This window comes from Thermobia domestica, chromosome 7 (genome assembly GCF_964235325.1).
Source record: "Thermobia domestica chromosome 7, izTheDome1.hap1.1, whole genome shotgun sequence".
In the NCBI taxonomy this organism is placed as follows: Eukaryota; Metazoa; Arthropoda; class Insecta; order Zygentoma; family Lepismatidae; genus Thermobia; species Thermobia domestica.
This window is the reverse complement of record NC_137460.1, coordinates 274,909,730-274,936,399: the sequence shown is the minus strand read 5'-3', so window position 1 is coordinate 274,936,399 and position 26,670 is coordinate 274,909,730. Positions and strand designations below refer to the sequence as shown.

The 26,670-nt window shown below is 37.5% G+C and overlaps 1 protein-coding gene across 6 annotated transcripts in view; it reads right to left on the bottom strand.

Annotated features, from left to right (window-relative positions):
- LOC145690936 (uncharacterized) overlaps window positions 1-26,670 on the bottom strand; it is a 124,389-nt gene that overhangs the window by 27,572 nt on the left and 70,147 nt on the right. For 3 of the 6 annotated variants that reach the window (XM_081766391.1, XM_081766390.1, XM_081766392.1), the window contains exons 3-4: window positions 19,131-19,205; window positions 12,688-12,801 (exon numbers count right to left, since the gene is read on the bottom strand). The exons of 1 other annotated variant lie outside the window; for it this stretch is intronic. In XM_081766391.1, the coding sequence (XP_081622517.1) occupies window positions 12,688-12,801; window positions 19,131-19,205 (189 nt within the window). The remainder of the gene's footprint in view (window positions 1-12,687; window positions 12,802-19,130; window positions 19,206-26,670) is intronic. 2 more of the 6 variants (XM_081766394.1, XM_081766393.1) reach the window with 2 other exon arrangements.

Below are 26,670 nucleotides of genomic sequence, written 5' to 3'. Positions count from 1 at the left end.
ATCAACAAAATAATTGAATTTTTCGCGTCACTCTTACCGTTCCCGAGATATTGGCCACAAAAGTTCCGATTTCGGGAGATTTAAGGAATCATATCTCGGAAACCTAAATTACAAATAGATCATATTGGTGTTGATCGATAATTATTGCGTCATTGGTTAATTAAATAAATTTAATATACAATTTCATATAAACTTCGAAAAAAAAAAAAATTCTTTTTAAGTTCGTTCTGGGAATGCTCTTGGAGTTTATTTATTTATTTAAAATACGAACTCTCAAGTGAAAGTACACCAGGATGCAGTCAGAAGAACATAACCAGTAGCAGTTCAGTATTATTCTGCGATGGTCTGTCAGACGATATTTCCTGTAAATTAAGGAAAAGAAATTAGCAGGAGATTAAGAATACCAGCATATTAAGAGCTCATACGTTATTATCATTAGAATTCCAAAGTATGTTATGCATAAGTGTCGGAAACCTTATAGAACGCCTATGTCCGTTCGTTCGTCTGTCCATCTATGTATTTGTCGACAGATAAAAAGAGATACCGAGAAGAGGTTTTCTGCTATCGATTCAGTGTCTAAAAAATCTGCTTCATCTCCACTGTGGTTCAAATTAACCATTTTCGGTTTCAACGTTTATCATCATAGAACGAAAACGGTTAATGAACAGATAGGAGCGGTTTCTTCCAAAGGATTCAGCACCTCAAGACAACATACGAGGGCTGTCTACACAGTACCACACGTTTTGGCCTATTGCGGCAGTAGGGGGGGGGGGCTAGAGTCGCTATCTTGGTGTCAGAACGTTGCCAAACTCAGTACGCCTCCAGCTGTGGTGGCGTGAGAACTGTGACGCTCTTACTGTGCTTTCTGTGATATGTTACAATGTGTGCTACAATAGAAAATCCCGCCTCTTGCAAGCTGCGATCTGTGATTACGTTTCTGTTGGGAAAAAAAGCCAATTGAAATCCATCGGAAACTTAGGGCGAAGGCGTTGTTTTTTTACAACACACGTCCACACACGGCCAAGCGTACCCCGAGAGCTCTTGGATGGTTTTGGATGAAAGGTGTTCGATCCCCCACCATACAGCCCAGATTTGGCACTGAGCGACTACCACCTCTTACCAGCGATGAAGACATGGCTCACTACACAACGCTTTATTACTGACGCCGAACTACATGCCGGTGTAAGCCAGTAGTTGAAATCGCAGGAGACACATTTTTACCAGGACGGTATTGAAAAACTTGTGCCACGGTATAATGAGTGCGCCTTAATTTGCATGGAGGATTATGTGGAAAAATAGCTTAAGGGTGTACCTTTCAAATGTATATAATACGATTTGCTTTGTTCATTCTGTTACTTTTCTATTTGAAAACGTCTGTTACTTTTTGGATAGCCCTCGTATTATGACTATCCGCAACACACTACCAAAACCGAAATGGTTCAAATGTACTATTATTTTCGGTTTCGATACTGATTTCTATTCAGCAAGAACGGTAGAAGATATCAAGAAGGAGATTTTTGTAATCGATTCAGTGGTTCAAATTAACTCTTTAGGGTTCCAAAGTTTGCTGTCATGGAACGACAACGGAAACAGAGCAAGAAACGTTTTTCGCAAACGACTGCGTCTCAAGACAACACATCATAACTATTTGTAACAACCGGAAGTGGCTGAAATTTACTATTACTTTTGTTTCAATTCTAATTTTCAGTGACCAAAAACGGTTAAAGATATTAAGAAGCATTTTTTTTTTTTTTTTTTTTTTTTTTTTTTTTTTTTTTTTTTTTTTTTTTTTACAATCGATTTAGCTTCCGAAGACGCCATAGAACTAAAAAGCAGTAACAGAAAAGCAGGAAGTGGTTTTCTGTAAATGATACAGCTTCACAAGACAACATATTATGACTATCTGCAAGACACTAAGGAAACTGGAAGTGGTTCAAATTAGCTATTACTTCTGGTTTGAATATTGACTGCCATACAGCAAAAGTGGAAAAAGATATACGAAAGTGGTTATTTGCAATCGATTCAGGAACCTAAGAATAGATTTCATCTTCTCAGTTAAACCCTCTATTCAAACAGAGTGTGCTGGAAATCAACTATTTTCCAGTTTTAACACTGCTAGTCATATAACAAAAAACGGTAATAGCGAGTAGCGGTATTTTAGCAATCGATTTAGTGTCTCAAGAGAACACATCACTACCATCTGCTAAAATCTACCAAATTCGGAAGAACTTGATATTTACTAGTACTTCCGGTTTCAATACTTATTTTCATAGAGCAAAAGCGGTTTTTTGACACAAATTCGGCGCCTCAACAATGAGTTTTCTCTCTAGTTTTAGCTATCTGTTCAAACCGGAAGAGGTGGAAATTTACAATTTCCGGTTACAAACTGATAGCATAATGGTTAAACCGAAAATAGATAGCAACAAGCGCTTTTTGATATGGATTCAGTAGCCGGAAGAACATGTTCACCTTCCGTTCTATTACTCTATTCCAACTACAAGTGGTAGACATCAATTAGCACTTCCGGTTTCAATATTAACGTCCACAAAGCAAAAAGAGTAAGAGACAGCGAGTAGTGGCTTTTTGATAAAGATTCAGTATGTTCCACTATTCAAGTAGTTTTAGATGTACTACTTCAAGTTTGAGTATTGAATCCGCATAGTTTGATAGTTCACCGTAGTTTCACACTGTGAAACGAAACTCACTTGCTTAACTATAAAAAGTTTAGGTTTACTTAATAGGTTACTTCATACGTACTTCTTAATTTTTTGCAAATGTAAAATATATACTATCTTATTTTTAAAGAACTTTATTTTCTGGACTTATTACGAAAAATATGTATCTATCCTTATACAGAAGGGACCAATCTGAATATAATATACTAAGAAGAGAATTTCACTTATCACCTACAGCGTCTATGCCACTTTCACTGTGTTTCTGGACAATTGGGTTTCCACTTTCAGGTGACGATACCAATACATAACGAAAGAGAAGCAAGAGAAAGGAATAAATGGATCTGCAGGTAGCCATAATTCAATTACTCAAAGCAAAAGTTTCAATTATGGCGGCCATCAGGTACATAAAAAAACTCTCACAATGTTGTCCTTTGCTAGTTTTCAAACTTCCGGACTTGAAATAAGTTTTTATTTTTTTTCTTCACTTCTCTTTTTTTGTATTTTGTACTGGCAGCTATAGATGAGGCTCAAACTTTGAAGAGAACTGAAGATGAGACTGAACTTTTGAATGTTACGAAAAGTTTTCTCTAATATACAAGGTAACCAAAAAAAAAAAATTCTTGACATTCTAGAGCCGTGATAAACAAGGAACAATACAGGAGAGACCTGCACGGGCCGGGCTTGGATGGGCCGACTCTGTTATTTCTTTGGGCCGGGCCGGGCCGGGCTTGGGCGGGCCGACACTGATTTATCTTCAGGTCGGGCCGAGCTGGGGCCGATCAATTGCAATTCTTTAATAATTATTGACTTTCGTTAAACGATAATTGGAATAAAGCCAAACGTTGAAGAAGTGTGTCCGTGAAAAATGTTACAAAGAATGCAACAGCTATTTACACTTTGTGTTGCTTAGCGTCTTCACTTTCACTATAGAGGATTGCCGGCATTATGCGGTAAATTGAGCTCTGACCTTGACCTTCACTGAACTCAAAATATAACAAGAAGGGGTGGGAATGTTTTGCCTGTCGCTAACCAATATTGCCATTTTCACTTTATGCTAAAAATCAATTAAGTTAGATTTTTGTTGCAGGGAATGGAGTTTTTGTTCTCTCGATGACAGGCAAAGTTCTAGGAGGCAATGGTACCATTCGGGAGGCAAGCGTCAGGTTGTGAACCAGAGTTTAGAAAATGTTTCTGAGGGTTAGGTCAATAGTACTAAATTTTGAGAAAGATTCGGGCTCGAGCTATTTTTTTTTAAATTATCGGGCCGGGGTCGGGCCAAAAATTTTAAAATTTATTGGGCCCGGGCCGGGTTTGGGCCAAGAATTTTGAAAAACTTATCGGGCCGGGCCGAAAATCTCCAAAATTTTTCGGGCCCGGGCTGGGCCGGGCCTAGGTACGTTCGGGCTGGATTGGGCTCGGGCCGAAAAATTCGGCCCATGCAGGTCTCTACAATACAGTGGATAGTACGTTCCTTTACGTTTCGAAGTAATCTCAATCAGTATCCAACACTTTGTTAACGTTCCTACAGCTGCACAATACCCTGGTGATAAAACTCGGCGGTCGTGGATGCAAAATCCGTGAGTGCTTTCTCTACGTATCCCTCATTTCCGAAGGATCTCTTACGGAGGTGGTTGTCGAGGGAATGAAAGAGGTGGTAATCTGTTGGGGCAAGGTCCGGTAAATATGTTGCATGGCACAATGTCTTCCAGCCAAGTTATTGAATGGTCTACCGGATTCTCTTTGCCATGTGGCTTGGCATTGTGCAGGAAGAGCACACCCTTGCGATTCACCAATGCCGGCACCTTCTGCCGCAATGCACCCTTTGCAACTACTGAGAGTAGAGATCAGAAGTGATAGTCTGATCAGGTGGAGGAAGCTCGCTGTGCACCACTTGCCGACAATTCCACCATACAGAGAGCATAACCTTTCGCGGATATAGAGGTGGTCTTGAGGTGTTATGAAAAGGGCCACATGGCAACAACCAATGGCTGGTATGCTCGGGAGTGTCACAGAGGACTCACTTTTCGTCACAAGTGACCAAAGACAAATAGGCTCAGGGCCGGATCCAGGATTTTCTGACGGGAGTTGCACCAATAGCTACTAGTACATTTGAATCAAATTTAACCCTCGCATAGCCAAGCTTAAAATCATGACGTAAACGATGAAGTGGGGGACCTAAGTAACCCCATTAGAAATTGTAATTAATTTTGTTCTTCTTTCCTTTCTTCTTTACACAACTCCTGTTACAGTGTCTATATGTCTATTTTGACTTGATAACATACTGGTAAGATATACAAGAAACTCCAAACATTGCTTCCATAACAAAGTTTTAGTAATACATTTTCTGTGTTCCTATCTATACTGTATGTCTCACTACATATATTTTTTTCCCGCAATTTATCCCTTTTTCATTCAGATTTTATGCACAGTTGTTACACTTCACAATTGTTACAGTCTTTCTATGCCTCCCACATATCCATCGCTTAACAGGTTTCACATTTAATCTTTGACTTTGTATCCTGCTTTCTGTCGCACATGAAACACCTTCCTCGTTTCACTTCCTTCTATGTTTTTGTTTCAGTTTCATCATCAGACACACATTTTAGGAGTGCTCCAACAAAAGACATTATCAAAGCCTCAGGAAAGGCATTTCTATCTCTCTTTATATAATAGCAGACTATTTCTATATTACTCCATGTTTATATATTATATGCAAACAATTCATGATTTGCATTTATCGATTTATCTTTAAAACACACACACACACACACACACACACATTTACACGTGACGTTTCGATCTTCTACCCAAGATCCTCGTCAGACGTGCACTGAGTGATACAAAAAAAAAAAAAAAAAAAAAAAAAAAAAATACAAAAAATACAAAAAATACAAATAAACTACTCAAGTATATATACATTTGAGAGCTTTTGTATCACTCAGTATACGTCTGATGAGTATCTCGGCTAGAAGATCGAAACATCACGTGTAAATGTGTTTTTATATTAAATAAGTACAGTCTTGTTCAGCAGTGTGTTTATATTTCTGATTTTATTTGCAAGACGTATGACTATGATTGTGTGTCAGTTCGATCTATCTCCCTATCTATTTATACGTTCTTCCGCCCATCCATCCATACCCTCTCTATATATCTATATCTATCTGAGCTGACCTGTAGTAAAGTCGGTAGAGCGTCCAACTGGTTATCTAGCGACCTGGGTTCGTTTCCCGGTGAGTGAATAGAAGAAACCTCCAGAAATGAGTACCGTGGGCAACCCTGGGTCCAAGTTGGGCAACTCATAAAGCAGCTGGGAAAAGCAGTACGCTGACCACGTGCCACCCACAAAAAAACCATGTGGCAGGCCTTAACCCTTTATGACTGTTGTGCCATGTGGTTTGGTTTATATATCTATCTGCCTGTTAGTATATCTCTGTCGTACAGGTATAATCAGTCAACACTTATTTTTGTGAGCATATAGACATACTGCTAATTCTACTGAAAGGTACCTTCTTGGCATTTATTGTGTGAGACTGAAGACAAGAAGGAAAGTCTCAATATTAGAGATGCAAAAAAGCCGGCTTTTTTGAATCGATAGTTTTTTTCACATAAAAAGCCGGCTTTTTGAGAAAAAAACCGAGAATTTTGGAAATTTTGGCTTTTTTCATTTTCATGATTTTTCTATCCAAATAGCTTTCTTATAGTATATTCTATAGTTAGATAAGATTTCCACGACCTGAATGCCATATTTAGCTCTGTAATTCACCATCAAGATGGATGGAGTACATATTTTACGAATTAAAGCTAACATGAAGAATGTAGTATTTGAGGGCATTTTTACAGGTTATTTACCTTTATTTTAACTTTTGAGTTATCGACATTTTTTTCCTTCTCTAGATCATTTTAGTTTGTCATCCGTGTTTCATTTCTAAGAGCTTAGTACTCCAGCTTCTAGCACGAAAGTTAAACTTACGTTTTTCTATATATCCGTCAAAGCATACGTTTTTCAATATGTCCGTCAAACCGTATTTCCACATTTCTGTTATACTGTAGTTGTGCAATGATTTAGCAATAATTTTCCAGATACAACCTTGAATACCAATTTATACAAATAATCAATAGCGGATTTAGAAAAGTACTTTGGGAGGGGTTTCTCTGATTGTTTCGTTTTCTAAAAAGTCCTAATTTTATTTGGGAGCAGCTTGAAGTTTATGAGTACAGGCATAACTAATATTTCGTTTCTTTTATATGTTTAGCAATAATCTTCCGAATACAACCTTGAAGATCATTTTATACTGAGAAGCAGTGGCGAATTTAAAAAGTGTTTTGGGAGGGGTTTTCTTACTACTAATGTTTAGTTTTTCTAAACATTCGTAATTTTTATTTGACGGGAGCTTAAAGTTTATGAGTAAAGGCATAACTAATAGATATTTCGTTCGTTTTAGACATTCCACAACTTTGGAGAACAGGCTTCAGTTCGAAAGACCGATCCTCTAACCTTCGCAAAACCGTCACTGCTGGTAATTAGTAATAATAACGATTTAAAAACAATAAGAAAGGAAGTCGGCCAACTCCTACACTCCTAGTCGGCCAGTACACGCACTATTTCTACATTCTCAGATGGAATGAAGGAAGGCTTTGTCAGAATGGTCGAATGCTGGGTTGACTCCCGGACTTCCCGATAGAAGCGCAAAAGCCAACCACTCAGTCACGTTTGTATTTAGCTTAACTTAAATATATTCCGTAGTCTTTTTTTTTTTTTTTTTTTTTTTTTTTTTTTTTTTGTTCCGTAATGATATGTTGAATCCCTCTTGTTAAAACTTCAGAAAACTTGAGGACTGGGTAAACCCTGATGGTGGTCAAGGACGCCCATGTTGTGGTTTCCAAGGAGGGGCAAGTATAAGCGACGTTTCAAAAATAGTTTCAAATTTTGCTGTAACTAATGTAAAAATCCTATTGGATTTTCAATATTCTGAAGTACATTTTCCTCTAGGGGGGGCAAGTGCCCCCTTAACCCCCTGATGGGCGCCCTTGATGGTGGTTATAAAAAACTTGACTGTAGAATTTCAAGAATATACAGAACCATGTGCAGCCTTTAATTGTATCATACAAATCTAAGTATTTCTCTTATGTTTTATTTTAATTTTATTTTGTTTCAAAAAGAGGGTATGGAATATTTTGAAGTAAAAATACTACATACAATTTTGCTAGTTATTTGTGTATTTTTTGAAAGAAGTTTTTACTTTTAGGGTTGGCTCGTTTACACCAGCTGTTTTTTTTTTTTTTTTAATAACTGGTTTAAACTAAAAAATTAAAAGAACAAAAATGCGAATCGTGTGAACTTCATGGTGACGTTTCACATGTCAAACCATCTGCATTAGTCGTATTTCCTTTTCACCTTTTAATCAAGGTGTCCCATGTTCAATTCTCGGTCGAACCACAACCCTTCTTTCATGTGTAAACCAAGTACTCTTTCGGATGTCACTTTAAGCGAAAGTCTTCCCCTTGATAACCTCGGTATTACGTAAGGATGTTAAGCCTAAACATACAAAACGAAACCAAATTATATATTTCTGCATGCCTGTTGTTTTATAAAGAAGCGAAGGTTGCTTAAATATATTGATTAAAATTGGTAAAATTTATCGATTGCCTACTTAGCTTCCAACATTAGCTTGGATTGGACTTTCAATGATACCTACATACTAAATTTGTAATTTAATACCTCAGTTTTAGAAAAATAAACACACTGCTGAACAAGACTGCACTTATTTAATATAAAAACACATTTACACGTGACGTTTCGATCTTCTATCCAAGATCCTCATCAGACGTACACTCACATCTGATGAGGATCTTGGATAGAAGATCGAAACGTCACTTGTAAATGTGTTTTTATATTAAATAAGTGCAGTTTTGTTCAGCAGTGTGTTTATTTTTCTGATTTTATTCGTAAGACGTTGACTATGATTGTGTGTCACTAAGTTTTAGCGTACTGATTATAATACGTTGACCTTTAAATTTTACATGCAAATTAAATTTTACAGGATTTTCCCGTTATTGTTTTACATTTAAAAGAATGACGGGATTTTCCCGATGGCTAGGGCGGGAGTTTCTCAATTTAAGAAATTTACTGACCGGACTTCTTTAAGCTTATGGGACCTCTTCCAGCATAACCCCGTTGTTGAATAATAACACCAAGGCGAAACAAACTTATTTCTGTGAATATGTAATATAAATACATAAAGCAAAATATCTAAATCAAAAAACCTGGTTTAAACCCCAAAAAAGCCTGGTTTAAACTGCCCCCCCAAAACGGGTTTTTGGCATTTTCAGAAACAACTGTGGTTCTTGCCAGCTCTGCTTACTTTTGTATATAGGAGGTTAAAATGTGTTTATTATATACATTGGTTAATCCTTTGGAATTCATAATGTAAAAATGTTGAAGTAAAATTGTTTAAAATATTTTTTCGAAATTCATGGTTTACTTTCGAGGTTTTATATTATTATCGGCATCAACCACTAATTAAATGACTTTCTGTGTTATAGAGAAGCGAAACAAAGTCTGCTTTATCGATTTAAAGCAGAATTTTGAAAAAAGCCCACAATTTCCCAAGCAAAAAAGCAAAGCAGAAAAAACCGAGTTTTTTTCCAAAAAAGCCGGTTTTTTTCCGAGCCCTTGCATCTCTAATAATGATAGCCCATCCTGGAATTCGAACCTTGAACTCCCCGATTATACAACAAGCGCGTTCATGCACTTCCTACTGATTATATAGAAACGTCAATATTTTTCTCTTAAAAATTAATGCAATATTTACATAACTTAAAAAGTAAACTCATAATAAAAGAATAAAACACCTTACCGTGATAAATTTGGAGTGACTTGCAAGCGGTAAACAATATGTGGAAGAGCTAATTCCTTGCAAAGTTCCTCTATTAAAACCTTCTGACGGGAACTATGAAACTGACTCCAATTAGAGTAATCCGTAATGTAAATAATTCCTTTTATCAGCAACTTAATCATTCTTCATAAAGATTATTAATATTCATGGGGTACCTAGGGTCCCCCCACTATAACCAAAAATGAAGACAAAATTTTATGCGACGTGAAGGTATACAGAGGTTCCGCAACGCTAATAACAAATAAATCAGGAGCTTCGTGGGAATGACCATCACATGAAGATATGCACACTTCGAAAATATTAACATAGCTAACGAAACAATCCCCTAAGAAAATAACACACAAAATGATTTCAAAAAATAATAATCTGGGGGACCTTAGGTACCCCACTTGGCCGTGCGAGAGAGGAACTGACTTGAACTATTACTTTTGCAAAGCTCCGCTTTCTTTTAAGCCCGAAACGGAAACATGACATTAAATTTTCCGAAAGTATTGCTATTTTCACTGCTAGCTTCTCACTTTAGATAGTGTATATTCACAACAGACTGAGGGTGCACGTGCTCCGGTGCACTCCCCAAAATCTGCCCCTGAATAGACTGTCACTTGTTCATTGTTGGCTGCCGACAATGTGCGGGGTACCCACTGCTTAACTTGTATGACTTCTCTATCTCATGTAGGTGCAGTCTGACATGGAACCTTTCTGTAAGTTCATCACACGTTAGACCACTCTCCTCCTTGATGGCAGCTTTTAGAGCATCGTCATTCAACACACGCAACACACGTGGTCGTTCACTGCGGGGTTTATTAGAAAGGTTCACATCTTCCCAATGGGATTTCCGGAACTAATGCCTGGTAGTTCTTTCGTTCATAGCATTCTTCGCAATTGCCTAGCATATATGCCAACTGGATGCAGCACCTGATAGGTTCACTTTAAAGTCATACAACAAACACACGCGAACCAGGTGCTTCAATACCTCTCTTTTTCTTCGACTGCTGTATGTGCGCAACATGCGTGTAGCTAAAGGCACATGGTCAGACTAACTCCTGATCGCTTGGCAGACATATGCGTCCTTTTGTTTCCTCTCTGTCAGCGCATGATTAATCGGACATCAAAAACGGCAAGAACTTTCTTGGTTATCTTGTACTACAAATAACAGTTCAATTCTTAATATCATTTAATATCTTTACAGATCGTACACTACCAAAAACCGTATTGAGATTGATCCAATCGTTTCAAGGCGACAGACAACACAACATAAACAGAGTAAGATATTCCTTAGTTAGTCAATCTACTAGAATCAAAACATATCATGCTAGTACATTACTTGACTGGCTATGTAGACTATTTAAATTATATATTTTACAGACAATATATAATTGTAAATTAAAAGAAATCAACACAATTAAGAAAAATAGGGTGCTAATTAATCCTATCCTACTTTTTAAAACATGGAAATCAAAGAATATTTCTATTACTTACCTGGCTCATTACAGAAGGTTGTTCGGCTTATATCAGACCGAATTAGAAACGCCACCGCCATCTGGGAAATGACATGTAGGCTGTCGTAACTAAGCAGTAGTGTTCGGTGAGTGTCGTCGAATGACATCTAAATTACACCGTTACTCGGAAAAGCAACCCATGACCATTTTTCTACATAAACATAGCGAATCAATGTCAGGAGAATGAATTCATACTCGGCGTATCTACTGCGAAAAGTATTGTGTCCTCTTGTATAAAACAGGAACCTATGGTGAAACAATTGCCCAAGAAAAGCACTAGGAAGAGGGTTCGAACTATCCAAGGAAAGTAATATCTGCACTGCTGCAGAGATCCGCCGATTGATGTACCAGAAGGTTCCACCAGCCCAACGTGCAAATGATGAAGCGATTTTATTTTGCACCTTAAGCTGTGAACATAGCCATTCGTAAGCGTCTCCGACTGGGGGTCGTCCGTAAGACCAGTGTACAACACACCACCTGCTTCCACGCCACACTGCAGGAGGAACACAAACTCCAGGAAACTGTGAAAAGCATCTGATGGGATCCAAATGAGAGACAAATCGTCACAGTGGACGAAGCATACATTCACCTCGCTGTTAGTGGTCATATTCGGACGGTGGCATACTGTGACAGCGATGCCAAAGACGCTACAACTCAGCCACCACCGGTAAAGTTTCCAAGGTAGTTACGAGATTCAGTTACGCCGAAGGTAATGCTAATAAAAACGTGAAAGTGAACGCAAAATACTTCCAGAAATACATAACGACATTTATGCTTCGGTGCGGACGCCAACCACGTGAGCATCCATATGGACAAAACTTCAACTCATATTGTTGGATTTTTTTTTTTTTTTTTTTTTCGGGAAATGAAACAAGAATTAGCAATGCGCGTCTCTCTGTTTCCAGACATGTCTGCGAAGAACTTGATGCCAGTCCAATGGATTTCTGAGCTTTAACCTGTTAAAGAGACATCTTCAACATTAGTGTCTGCGCAATCTTGCTGGTATCTGGGACATTTGCAGAGAAGAGTGGGACCAAATTTCCTTGTTCGTGCTTCGCCGGAGTTTGTTCCAATGGAAACTTCGATGTTGGGCAAGTCCACAGTGCTGGAGGTCCAATAGAATGCCAACGGCGAAGTTTCTCATAAATGAATAGCTTTCAAAATCGATCAGATATAAGCCACTCAATAACCTTCTATTCTAGTATTTGGTTAAGTCCTACTTTGCGAAACTGTTTAAACAATATTATGAAAAAGTCGAAGGGAGAGCTAATGAGAAAATCATGACAAGGTGATGAGCTGATTCTCTAAGTTAAAGAACAACCTGTAGCTATTAGCTGAACATTACAGAAATAAAATGGAATTTTTATCATAAAAAAATGAACTGCTTGATTTCTGTAATCTGGGAACGTCAATAATTACACGTGAATACTTATAACGTAGCACAATAGCGAAAACCTGTTCTTGTGTTCTTGGGGAAATAAGATCAAAGACTACTCTATAAATTACTGTTGTTAAGAACTTGCTAACCATTTAGCAGCTCAAGCGAGAGTGCTACTTTACTTCTGGAAGTTTTTATATTAAAAAATACTATTAAGTATAAAAAAAAAAAAATCTTACTTGGAAGTTCGCTGCGATCGCTTGTATTTACTCGTTTTATAGTTTGGAGGTTGTTCTACGGGAGACCACTTTTTCTCTGGGCCCACCTGCACTGCGAGGGTCTTATCGCTGACACTGAAATTCAAGATCCGCATTTTTTTAAATAACCCAAACCCACCTGGTCTTTGTAAGTAACTATGTCTATACAAGTTGTTTACTTAACATGCTTGCATGCTGAAACACAGTGATACGTAATTCTACACTACAAAGTATAATGAAATAATTTGAAGACAAACAGAAATTGATGTTTATTTTTTAAAAATATACAGTGTGTTTCATAAATTTCAAGACTGGCAACACTGTAAGATAACTGCTGGAGCCACCAAGCGGTTATTGTGTGTAGCTTTTAATACCGAGTGTGCTGTGCATTGTGTGAAGAATTCACGAATTTATGTTCCGAATTTTTTGAGTTGCAGTGATTTAAATGAAGTGCATTTTCTTTGTTCGTTATGGATTGTAAAGTGGAGAAAGAGTAGTTATCAAGTTTTGTGCAGAACTTGGCAAAACCACTACGAAGACAGTAGACATGATTCAAACAGCTTACAACAATGCTCGTCTTTCTCGAGGAACATCGTCGTTTTCGTGAGGGTCGGGAGGCGGTCACAGACGACCTTAGACCTCAGCGTCCAGTAACTGTTTGAACTGACGAAAATGTTGAAAAAGGTAGGAAAAGCTGGCTGGAAATTGTTGTCAGTCCCTTAGAATAATTGCGGAGGACTTCAACATTGGTAAGGATACTGTTCTGAAGATCGTGAAGGTAAGATCTACAGAAAAGGAAGATTTTTTCCAGACTTGTGGCCCAGTCTGACAGCAGAGCAGAAAGAAGACCGGTCGTCGTGTCAGGTGTAGGTCCAACTGGCCGAAAATGAACCAAAAAAAATGATAACTGGTGATGAATCATTCCATGTTAAAAGGGAAACATTTTGATTCAATTTCGGACATCCAAAGGACTGTGAGGAAAGAGCTCAACTCTGTCGGACAAGAGGACTTCCAGAAACGAATTCAAAAACTATACGAAAGTGCAATTGTTTGTATACAACAAAGATGGTTATATATTGAAGATTAACAGCCAATTACGGTAATTGTCTTCTGCAATATTATCTAATAATGCCAGTCTTCAAATTGAGTAGACACACTGTTTAATATCGTACCTTCTAGGCCAAGCGGCTTTTCTGTTTCTTACATCTCATTCTATTGCTGCATATATTTGCACAATTTATGGAAATTACCTGCTGACCGATCACAATAAATTCATATTGAAGAAAGAAAAAAAAACGGAAACTACTAGTTCGTCATTGAGTAGTAATTTCATCCAATCAGTTTTACAATATTATAAGCATTAAAAAAGAAAAAGACAAGGATAAAGACATGGATGGGTAAATGTAATCCTCACATGCAGTTTTTTTTTTTTTTTTTTGAGTAAACCGAGGAAAACACATTTCTTGTAAACTTACGAGCCTGACATACTAAAAATAACACAAAATTCACCATTTTTCTTTTCCTTGTTATTCATAAGTGAAAGGAAAAATAAACACACTGCTGAACAGTGCAGTCTGGTTCAGCAGTGTGTTTATTTTTCTGATTTTATTCGCAAGACGTTGACTATGATTGTGTGTCAAATGAAAGGAGATAATGAAATGCAACTTACCACAATCATAATGTTATTCTACAACAGAAAACATGAATCTAAAGAATTTTCAGTGTACGGCTCTTACAGATGCTGTACGATACTTACGACCCTTATTAAGATAAAATTGACACTTAAGTGTACCCTTTCTAAGCTTTTCATTATGACACTAGCAAGTGAACACTACACTATACGAGTTAAGAAGACAGAGCCAAAAATTACAATTATCTCTAAAATTTTAATTTTTGTTCTTAACCAAAACAGCATGCAAAGTTGATACATGACATGGAGATGAATAAGATGACATGCTTGCGGGGGATTATCATGCGTAGTTTTCGAGAAAATTGACAAAATCGAATTTCTGAGGCGCTAAAAATATGACGTCACTTGTCAATAACAAGTGAGTTTCTTTTCACAGCCTGAAACTACGGTAGAGTCCCAAACTATGCGAATTACCCAAATCAAATCTCAAACACTACATCTATAGCTACTTGTTGCAATACAGTAATAGGATCAAAGACATGAGAGCTGTTCTGGAAGTAATAGACGTTTCGGCCCATCGCAGCGGGGCAGAGTCATCATCTTGGTGTCAGAACGTTGCCACACTCAGTACGAATCCAGCTGTGGTAGCATGAGGAATATGATACTCTTACTGTGCTTTCTGTGACGTGTTACAACGTGATTCTGTAACAAAAAATCATGCCTCTTGTGAGGTGCTTTCTGTGATTAAGTTTTGTTGGCAAAAAACCACAAGTCAATTGAAACCGGTCGCCAACTGTATGAAGAGTACAGACGTGGAGTAATGAGTGAAGACAGAGTGAGGCAATGCTGCATTTATTTTAAAAATGACTGTTCCAATGTTCATGATGAAGACCTTCAGTTCACGGGAGATGTTCGATCACCCACCATACAACCCAGATCTGGCTCCGAACGACTACCACCTCTTCCCAGCGATGAAGACATGGCTCGCTACACGACGCTTTGATACTGACCCGAACTGCATGCCGGCGTAAGCCCGTAGTTAAAATCGCAGGCGGCAATTTCTACAGCGACGGTATTGAAAAACTTGTGCTACGGTATGATAACTGCCTTAATTTGCATGGCGATTATGTGGAAAAATAGAGTAAGAGTGTACCTTTCAAATGTATAATGCAATTTGGTTTGTTCATTCTGTTACTCTTTTTATTTCAAAACGTGTTAGTTTCTGGAGAGCCTTCGTAGAACTCAAAATGCTATTACTCCCTCTCTCTGTTTTTGCTCTATGGAAATCAACATTAAAATCGCAAATAGTAAATGTCTACCACTTTCAGTTTTAGTAAAGACATATGCGTGAACATGCTGGGCCTTATGCAGAGTCGTTCTTGACGCGTGATTAGTGAAATACTAAAGAATTCGACTAAAATATATTTCCTGTATTAGTCAGGCCTTTAGTATGACGCTAATCATACGTCAAAACGACTCTGCATGAGGCGGACTATCTTTTGTTCAGACACGGAAACTATTCCAAAACAGCTTATCGCTATATTACCATTTTGGCTCTGTGACAGTTAACTTTGAAACCGGAAGTTGTTAATTATTCGTACTTCCGGTTTGAATAGAGGGTTAACGGAGTAAACGAAACCTGTATTTGGACGCTTAACCCACATGTTTCTAAAAAGTTTTAAAATAAAATTCCTAAAATCTTTTCTGTACATGCTGTGGAAGGTGCAATGTATATTATTAATTATAACAACGTGATAGAGTTAGGGGTTATGACGTAATGAAGTGTTTCATATATGAGACGACAGGAAACAGAAATTACAAAATCATTAATTTAAAATTGCTGATATTAGACCCGTTTGGAAGTAACTGCAAGCACGAAATTGATGAATCTTTTTGTTTATGAAACAATTAAGAATCTTCTAATTTAATATTACAGTAAAAATATTGGGTAATATACACTCCAGAAACATTAGACCGTGATTAAGCGATCTTTAATGTGTTATGCTTTCACCCACATGCTCAACAGACCGAGTACACTTCAACAGGTATACTAGAAGTTTATGTACAAATAGGTTAATGCATTTGCTATACCAGACCATTATTAAAATAATAGGAAAACACGAAGTAAATGCAACTTACCTAATTATAATTAGGACGTTGTGGGACTACTGTTAGCTTCCAGAACAACTCTGATTCGTCATCAGATGCAAGCCATGAATGGCTTTCAGCTGAGCCTGAGCTTCACAAATGGCCACTTACTTTCAATAATATTGAGATTCGCGGATTGGAAAAGCCACGAGAGTTATTTTAGCTCAGCTGATGCCGTAAGATTAATCACAGGTCTCACCGAATAACAGAAAATTGTGGTCCATAGCATTAAGGAGGTGCTAACATGATTAACAACAGCAAAGAGACAGTTCGGAGCATGACTTCTTTCGGTGTCACTGCCTTTTGTTGGAGATAAGATGAAAAAGGACCCATTGAACCATATTACGCGCTTCCAATTACACAGTCACACACACACGCAAATAAAAGTTCCGTGCAGCGGACCCCAGGGTTGGATTCGGTGTGTTTTGTTACAGAGAATCCAAATTTCGAAACCCCAGGGTTGGATTCGGTGTGTTTTGTTACACAGAATCCAAATTTCGAAACCCCAGGGTTGGATTCGGTGTGTTTTGTTACACAGAATCCAAATTTCGAAACCCCAGGGTTGGATTCGGTGTGTTACACAGAATCCAAATTTCAAAACTCCAGGGTTGGATTCGGTGTGTTTTGTTACACAGAATCCAAATTTCAAAACTAGAGGACGATTGAATGGGCGAAAAATATGTATCCTCTCTATCCAAAATCGCCAAAATATTTCTTTCATAAAACAAAATTGACACGGTCTATCATCCTGTGGTTTTGAAATGTTGACTCTGTGTAGCAAAATGCATCGAGTCCATATTCTGGGCTCTGCTGCACAAAACTTTTTTCTTTCTTTTCTCCCCCTTTCCTTTTTTTTATTGCAGTGCTACATGTATTTTCCCTATCCAAAATTGCTCAAGTGTTACTCTCACAGAAAAGAATTGGCATGGTCAATCGTCCCGAGATTTTAAAATTTGTGTTCTGTGTAACGAAATACATAGAATCCAACCCTAGGGTTTCAAAATGTGGGTTCTGTGTAACCAAAAACATCGAATCCAACCCTAGGGTTTCAAAATGTGGGTTCTGTGTAACCAAACACATCGAATCCAACCCTAGGGTTTCGAAATTTGGATTCTATGTAACAAAATACACCGAATCCAACCCTGGGGTTTCGAAATTTGGATTTTATGTAACAAAATACATCGAATCCAATCCTGGGGTCCAGTGCACAGAACTTTTGATATTTTCTGTGTGTGGCTGTGTTATCAGTGTCCCACTTTGCATTTCCTCTGCACCATTTTCTTGACGTTAAAGAATTGTCAGAGGTGTCTGGAAACTGTAACCCGGCCGACCGTGGATGTTGAGGTTGTGCCATTCGCGTATAACAGTGATTGTTGAAATAGACTGTTCCAGGTGAAGATTAAGTTATGAAGTCACTTTTTCCACATTCACTCCACAGTCCCCGTCACTAAGGTTTTCCTCTTCTATTACTATTCGCCGATCTTTTGATTTCTTTTTTTTTGAAGTTTAGTGTTTTTTTCAACTCCTAGACTGTATGACACGTAGATTAAAGTAGAATCCGAACCACTACAATGCATTCAAATTTCAATGCTCTTCCGCTAGGAATCGAATGCGAGACCATGTGAACCGAAGACGCGCGCTACCTACTAGACGATGATGTTTTTTCACATGTTCTGTAGGCTATCGTCGCTTCGACGCTGTTTCTCTCGACACATCTAACAAAGTGGGCGCCCTAAATATATTTGCGTCAACTAAATGCGCACCCACAATTTGGCTTCTTGGAAACTTAAAATGTCTACCAGTTAGCACTATCATTGTCCGCTCGATTCAACATACGCTTTCGTCCTTTACCGCCTGACGTACTACAGACTACCATCTAACACATCACTATCAACGGTCACTGCTAATCCGCGTCTAATTCACGAAAAGCCATTACATCCTCTCAAAGTCACTGTTTGGTGCGGTGTTTACGGGGAAAAAAAGTCGCAGACCCCATTTTCTTTGAAGACGCCATTGCGAACACTATGCCTGTCACCATGTTACAGAACCATGATCAGTGACTTCTTGCTGCCACTAACTGACGAATTGGATTTGAGAAACCCGTGTCTCCAGCAAGACGGTGCGACCGCGCACAATGCTGGAGCAACAACGGACAATCTGAAGCAAGCGTTTCCCGATGATTTAATCTCTCGTTTCGGCTATTTAAATTGGCCCGCAAGGTCGCCCGATTTGCCATCTCCACACTTCTTTTTTTAACAAGAATTTTTTGAAGTCAAGGGTCTACCGAAACAAGCCTCAGACCTTGTGAAAGTTCCACGAGAAATTTGAAAAAAAAAAAAAAAAAAAAAAAAAAAGACGAAATTAAAAGGAAACGAGATGGCTGAGTAAAATAAAATATAGAAGCAAAATGATGGAAAGAAAGGAAGAACATAGTTCATGCAACTCACGAATAAAAAATCGATTTAAGAGGAGAAAATATAGCAACATAGATCTGTCCATGCATTTTCGTAAATTTAACTTGCCAGCTATATGGTTTACGAAGAAAAAAAAGGAAAGAAATCGAGTGTGTATCAATCGTGAATTCTTATGAACAGGCAGAAAGCATGCAAAGACTAAACAAATTTACTCCTGAATGAAATCTACTTACCCTGAGGGCATTCTGTTGACAGCATTTATACTATTTCGAGTACGTGTATGTTTTGAGATGGACGTGACTGAACTTCTGATGGGCAACAACAAAAAACATAAATTACAACAAAGGAACACACAAACTTAACAAAGTTATAATAAATATTTTTTAATAACATTACGAAAAACTTAAAATATACGTAATATTGTATGAAATCGAATAATTTCAAAAATCATATTTTTTATAAGAACATTTCGTAAAACCTCCTTTTACTAGTCTTTTTGAACGATTTGCATCCAAAGGAATGATGATTAGGAAGTTGCCAAAGCAAATGTATATCACACTGTGTTAAAATCCAGTAACTTAACCGAGCCACGGATATTGGGTATTACACCATTCGCTGTGGGACATCGATTTATCGTTACTCGGTAAACAGTGATCCTATATTAGCTCATTTAGTGACCAAAGTTGTGAAGGCACAGTGGCTCAGCGGTAGAGCGTTTACTTCTGGTGCGTGGGGTCCCTGGGTCAAACCCCGGCCAAGTAAGTTTGTGATGGACAACATGGTGTCCATGGATTTTCTAAGATTCTCCCACTTTCTCATTTTACCAATTCTTGCATCATCATTCACTTGCTTGTGATTAGCCTAAAGAGCATAATCGAGGGACGTCAAACTGAAAGATTTCATTCAATTTTCAAAATGTAGTCACTTCGCTCATTAGTCTAAATTGCTAGATTTTTTTTTTTTTTTTTTTTTTTTTTTTTTTTTAATCACACTAAATATAGAGTTTTCGCTGAGAGCAAGCAACATTTAAATATTTAGATCGGATACATTCCACCTCCACAAGAATTCTTTCAATATCTAGGCCTTGAAATGCTGTCAACAAAAATTCGTTATTTAATTTTATTTTTAAGCATGGTTTCTTTCACTTTCCATTACTAAGTAAATCTTTCCTATTCCGCGACACCGTGAACGCAACCATTTATCGTTACGTTTAGAAAATATTTCTTTCAATTTTTTTTTTTTTTTTTTTTTTTTAATAAGAATAAAACAGTATAATTTTAACTGTTTACTGTAAATAATACATGGTGTATCAAAGTGAGTATCGGGGTTTGAAGCCTTTGTGTTGTTTATTTCATTTAACGTACAATTATAAATAATACACCAAATGAAAGAGCAACTCAAACAGCTTTTGCTACAAGTGTTCAATGTGAGTACCACTCGTCACACAGACACATCGAGTCAATAGGCGAGAAATACCCATAAACTTTCCGTCCAGTTATAAATAATACACCAAATGAAAGAGCAACTCAAACAGCTTTTGCTACAAGTGTTCAATGTGAGTACCACTCGTCACACAGACACATCGAGTCAATAGGCGAGAAATACCCATAAACTTTCCGTCCAGTTATAAATAATACATCAAATGAAAGAGCAACTCAAACAGCTTTTGCTACAGGTGTTCAATGTGAGTACCATTCGTCACACAGACACATCGAGTCAATAGGCGAGAAATACCCATAAACTTTCCGTCCAGTTATAAATAATACACCAAATGAAAGAGCAACTCAAACAGCTTTTGCTACAAGTGTTCAATGTGAGTACCATTCGTCACACAGACACATCGAGTCGATAGGCGAGAAATACCCATAAACTTTCCGTCCAGATACGGCACAAAACATATTCAATTTAGTGGCGTCTTGTTGCAACTGTGCCATCTTGTAAAGATTGTCTGACCCACAAGATGAGAACATTATAAGTGTTCGCACTGCCACTTCGTTAGGCGAAATGTTCGATTCATCATTGAAGATGACACGATCCACAAAATGAACATTGTCATGCAGCAACGTTTCATGTTCTAAATTGACATGTAAGCCAGAGTCTGTAGGTTTTAGAGCTTGTAGTAACTGCAAACAACAAGGATGTAGTTGTAAGCGTCTCCTTAAAATTCTCCATATAGACGGTTGCACTGTAACTACACATTCAGCCTTTGCAAAATGTAAAACACAAACATATTTCTGCTCACTAGTCGCCATCTTTGCTGAAAGAGCTTTCTAATGGCAGATAAAGGAAACAGTCATCCACATACGTGCATACAAAAACGTTTGAGTTGCTCTTTTATTTGAGATATTATTTACAATTGTAAGTTAATTGCAATAAACAGTACAAAGCCTTATAACCACGATATTAATTTTGAAACACCCTGTACTTTAGTACCCAACAACAATTATACACTAACACCATATCTCACGATTTTGAATACATTCAAACATAAACAATTAAACATATATGATAATTTGGTCTATCTCTGATTATCAACAATCAACAAATTTAACATGTTTTTCTGTAGCATTTAAATTTTTGATTTAATTTCTTTTTCTTTGAAGTTTCAAAACATTAGCTGTTTTTCAAGTTTCTCTATCTTCTGTGATAATTTTAGTTTTATATATCATTCTAATTCTTACAGATTTCTGTAATTCCTGAATTTCTTTTAAGCTTCTAAGTTTTCGACTCTCCCCTGGAGTCTTGGTCACGAAAAATTGAAAACAGGAAGAAAAAGAATAGAAACATCAAGGAATAAAAATGCAAAGGATTTGCCAAGGAAAGAGCTGAGTTGTACGAAAACACGTTATCAAATACGACAACGATCAACGGACGAAGATGATGCGACCTAAAATATAGCGGAGTCAATTTGTGTACCTTCCTTATTCTCAATTTGAAGGTTACCAAATCATTTTTATTTTTATTGTTATGCTAACGCTGTAAAAATTTTGTAATTACCGCCTCCCATTCGTCACAACCATCCATTGTTTAAATTTCTTTTCTTTTCTTTTTTTAATGTTTCAAAAACCAGTCTCTCTATTTCATTTCTAGCTTCTAATAAAATTTTTGAATCTTCTTCCGTATGTTGCCTTTCTTTTACATATTTCGATAAAGTTGACACTGGATTTTCCGCTTTTCAATCTCTAATTTGCTATTTTACTCGAATTTTTAATTTCGTTTTGCCTCTCTTGGCAACTGCATTTTACTTCATAAATATCGAAAAATTGGAAGCTTAAAAGAAAATCGAAAAATTGGAAGCTTACCGAGCGAAGTAGCTCAAGCGGTAGAGCGTTGGCTTCGCATTCGGGAGGTCGTGGGTTCGAATCCCGCTGCCGACCATCCTGACTGAGGTTTTCCAGGGTTTCCCTCAGTCCTACCAGGCAAATGCCGGGATGGTACCTACTAAACAGGCCCTGGCCGATACCTTCCCAAATCCTTTCCATTGTTATTATTGTTGTTGAATATCCAGTGTAAAATGGCCTCTGAGCTGTATCTGGAGATTGTTAAATAAATAAATAAATAAAAATTCAGGAATGAGAGAAATCTGTAAGTAGAATGGTAGTTAGAATTCCTGAGCGTGGTTTGCATTATCATTTTAAAGTTTATTTCTTCTTTCTTTTAAATATGTAGTTTCGTTTGGAATCTGCACTGATTCTTTGAAATGTTCTTCATATCTTTCGTAAGCAGCTATAATGCTTGTTAACATCGTTTGAGTAACAGGATGTCCCGATGCTTTTATGCATTTCTCCTAACTCTCCTGTGACATATAGCTATTTCCGCGACCTCTGGCGTACTTCCAAGCATTTCCCTGACACGCTTTTATTTCCCTAACTTTCCATTACCTTTCTTTGACTTCTGCTAATATGAACCCCGCTAAAACATCTACAACAATTTCAACAAAATGTTTTGAGTTTATTAACAACACTGCCCTTCACGCCAAGTTACATTACAATGGATTTTAACCAAAGTTATACCGGACAATTCTTATACAGTGTGTTTCAAAACAACCCTGACAGCGTTTGGGAGCTGATTCCAGACACCAAGACAAGATAAAATCTATAGACCCTGAGTGCACAAATGCTTCCTTTTGGAGTTAAAGGCTGCCAAAAACAAGAAAAAATGAATTTTAAGAGTCCATAACTTTAAAGTTATGGAACCTTCCGTAGTCGGGTAAATATTTCACTTAGGAACTACTATATACCCTAACCAAATATCGTTCTACAATCCTGCGGTACTTCCGCGACAATTTTTATAGAGGTAGTTGATGAGTACTTCAAATTATATACCCTTAAATAAAATCCTTCTATAAAAAATGTTGCACGAGTACCTTAGGATTCTCAAACATGTATTTTTGGATAGCGCACACATTAGTTTCCACGTGGTCTTAACCCAACTACTGTAGGTCCCATTATTTGGAGCTATAGAGCTTTAAAGTTCATTTTTTCATGTTTTCGGGAGTCTATATCTCCGAAAGGAAGCATTTGCGTTTCTTATTTTCTTTTCTTTGTATCTATTTTAGTTGATGGTATAGATTTCTATGTCTTCTCTAAGCAACACTGACAGATGGTTACTCTCCTTACTGGCATGTCGTCATTTCCAATATTCCACACTAAAAGTCAATGATTTTGAACCAAATGTTACTCGTTAGTAACAAAAACTGGGGATCGAACCTAGATCAACTGCTTTGAAAGCGAGAACTCTAACCACTTGCCCACGAGAAACATTGCATCCAATGTAAATAATCGTCATATGTTGTACAAGTACGCTGGGAAATTTTAAGTCTCAACTGAAGTTAAGTTACAGGAGAAATGGATGCCAGTATATAGCTCTATAAAGAGTTTTCTGACTTCAATCAAAATTTGCATCTTGTGTAGTCCTCTTTAGCTTCTATTACGGCTTTTAGTTGCCTTGGTACGGACTTACCTAAGCTGGCAACATATCGGTGGCCCTATGCCAAGTTATTTCATATTACTCCTTTTCCCCCCTAAACGTGAAATTTCAACGAATGCTGGGATATGTATTCGTTTATTTTAAAATAATGAGCTTATACATTTAGTTTCATTTCCCTAACCTGAAGGTACAAAAATATTGCAAACTTTCTAGTAGGCAGAGCTAGGTTAATGAAATTAGAGTCCGGAATCGACTCCCACTGCCGGTTTATTTATAAAAATCCTCCAACAACAACAATATTTACAGAAATACTTTAGTACACTTCTCTATTAAAGTAGAAATTAGGTAGCTCAAGACTATGCGGTCATGGACACGTAAAAAAAATGAAATGAAATGTTTAAGTTTTACGTCCCACGGTTATGCCGGTTAGGCTAAAGGAGACGGTGATGAATGAAATGGTGGAATGAAGTAAGTGGGAGGAAACGGGAGAACCCCGAGAAAACCCACGCACACGGTGTTTGTCCACCACAAAGTTCACTTCGCGGAGGCTGGGATCGAACCCGGTACCCCAAGCACCAGAGGTGAACGCTCTACCACTGAGCCACCGCGGCCCCCCATCATGGACACGATCTCTACAGAGCCCCGAAGCAGGCTAAACCAGGAGGAAAGGAATAGCCAAGAGTCCCGCAGCAAACTAGTAGCCTTTAGGTACGGTTCTCCTAGTGCTTCAGGCAAGCAAGAGGAGGGAGACGAATCGAAGACTGGTGCCTGTCCAATATATTTGAGCGTTCCGGCGGTGGTGGCGCTACTGTTGCCATGTCGCCATGTGACTTGTAGGACGTGTTGGTGGTCCGTCTTCTGCTTCTTGTAGTAATCCCATGTGGTGGACATAAATACATGTGGTGATGTTTACAAACAGGAGCATGTGACATGGCGTAAGAAGCGGAACAGAAGCACGTGCAGGGTTCCTACTGATCTAGAGGAATCTATTTCCCTGACTTTTCCTGACCTTTGGCAGAAAATTCCCTGACTTTCATGACAGGTGTCGGATGACGTTGACATATAAATAAGGAATAAATAATGGTGAATATTTATAAATGAGAACATTTAATCTATAGAGACAAATAGTAACCTACTGCTCATACGTCCATTTTACCTCCCATAAAAATAGGTATGGTTACCAGGTTGAAATTGGTGTACAATTAATGTTAGAAAAATATATTTTATAAAATTTTCCTGACTTTCCTGGTTTCCAGTCTTTTTCCTTGACTTGCATTATTTTCCCTGACTTTCCAGATCAGTAGGAACCTGATGTGGTACACTACAATATATATAAGCTACTGAACTTTTAATAACAAATGCTGTTATGAGAATCCTTTCTTCTATTCGTCGGATATTATAAGTTTAAAATGCTTAATGGTTATTTTAACATAATGGAACGTCAACATTATTCTTGCGTTTGAATTCTTTCTTCCTGGAATTTAGCTTAGAATATCTTTTTAGGGTCTTCATTTAAAAACAGAGGAACACGTTTGATTAACGTTCCACGCGTATGTACCAGGGCTAAAGAATACGGTGATAACGAGATGGAAGATAATGGTAGAATAAAGGAAGTGGGAGGAAACGAGAGAACTCCGAAAACCCCCACGCTCATGGTGTTTGTCCACCACAAAGTCCAGGGACCTCACGCATCAGAGATAGAAGTAACAAATAAATCATGTTTTGTAAAGATCCATAATTTTAATGATTTTTCTCATCGGGTTTATATGTTTATTTTGAATACTAATTACACAGTTACTTGCTGAAGCAATTTTATAGAAATTACAAAAGTCTTTGTGTGCTTTCCCTACAAAAATATTTTTGTAAGGACCCAGCTTTAAAAATGAATGAAAAGTAACTCGCAGCAAAATTTACTCAAGTTTTGATTTATTTTCTGATAAATTGTAATACTGACATTGCAGGTAATGTGATTTAACTTTGTTTTTTGAAATACAGTTCGTTCTCAACTTCCTATGCGAAAGAGGGGTCAGATGAAACATATTATACCAGAAAAGAGCAATGTTTTCAAACATTTTTGCTTTCACCCTACTGACTTCAATGAGTTTTCATAAATTACTCCTTAGTTTCGGTTATAAGGATAACAACTGGACAAAAGTAGGTTTTGGAGGCACTTGAATTGGTAGTGAAAGAATTAGCAAATCGCATGAAGCCGATGGTTAATTACTGTAGTCTGTAGTTAAGATATTTTCCCTACTTCCATAACTTACTTTGTATCATATTTGCAACTTTACCATAAATTTCTATATTGTAGCTATCTTGCTTGCTTACAACGAAATTATCATATACGTACTGCAATGTTATCATTCAATCTTCATCCCCGACTGTGTTGCTGGAAGCTAGTGTGAATTTTTTCGGAAGGCAGTCCCACTTTTTTGTGACCAGAACTGTACCATCCAACTCTTGGAACAAAGTAACGTAACTCCGTTATTCAGTGCACGTTCACAGTTGTCTATAAGTTTTCCTTCTGGTTCTTCTTCTTTTTCTTTTTCTATGTGCTTGAGAAGTTTATACTCTGTTGTATGCTCTATTCGTATCATCTTGAAATATCGTATTTGATATTAACTTGGATTAATCTTGGTATATGTTTGTCATATAGTAATAGCCGAAATTTTCGATCAGAACTCCCATCTTCTTCTGCAGCACTTTCTTAAAATATCAACAGCAAATTTATCACATTACATAGCACTCGTTGCTAAGAGGTGCAAAACAAAGAAGTTTCTTGTAGTAATAAAAATATGTACAAATTTATACTATCGGGAACAAAAGCTGCACTGGTTTTTTTTT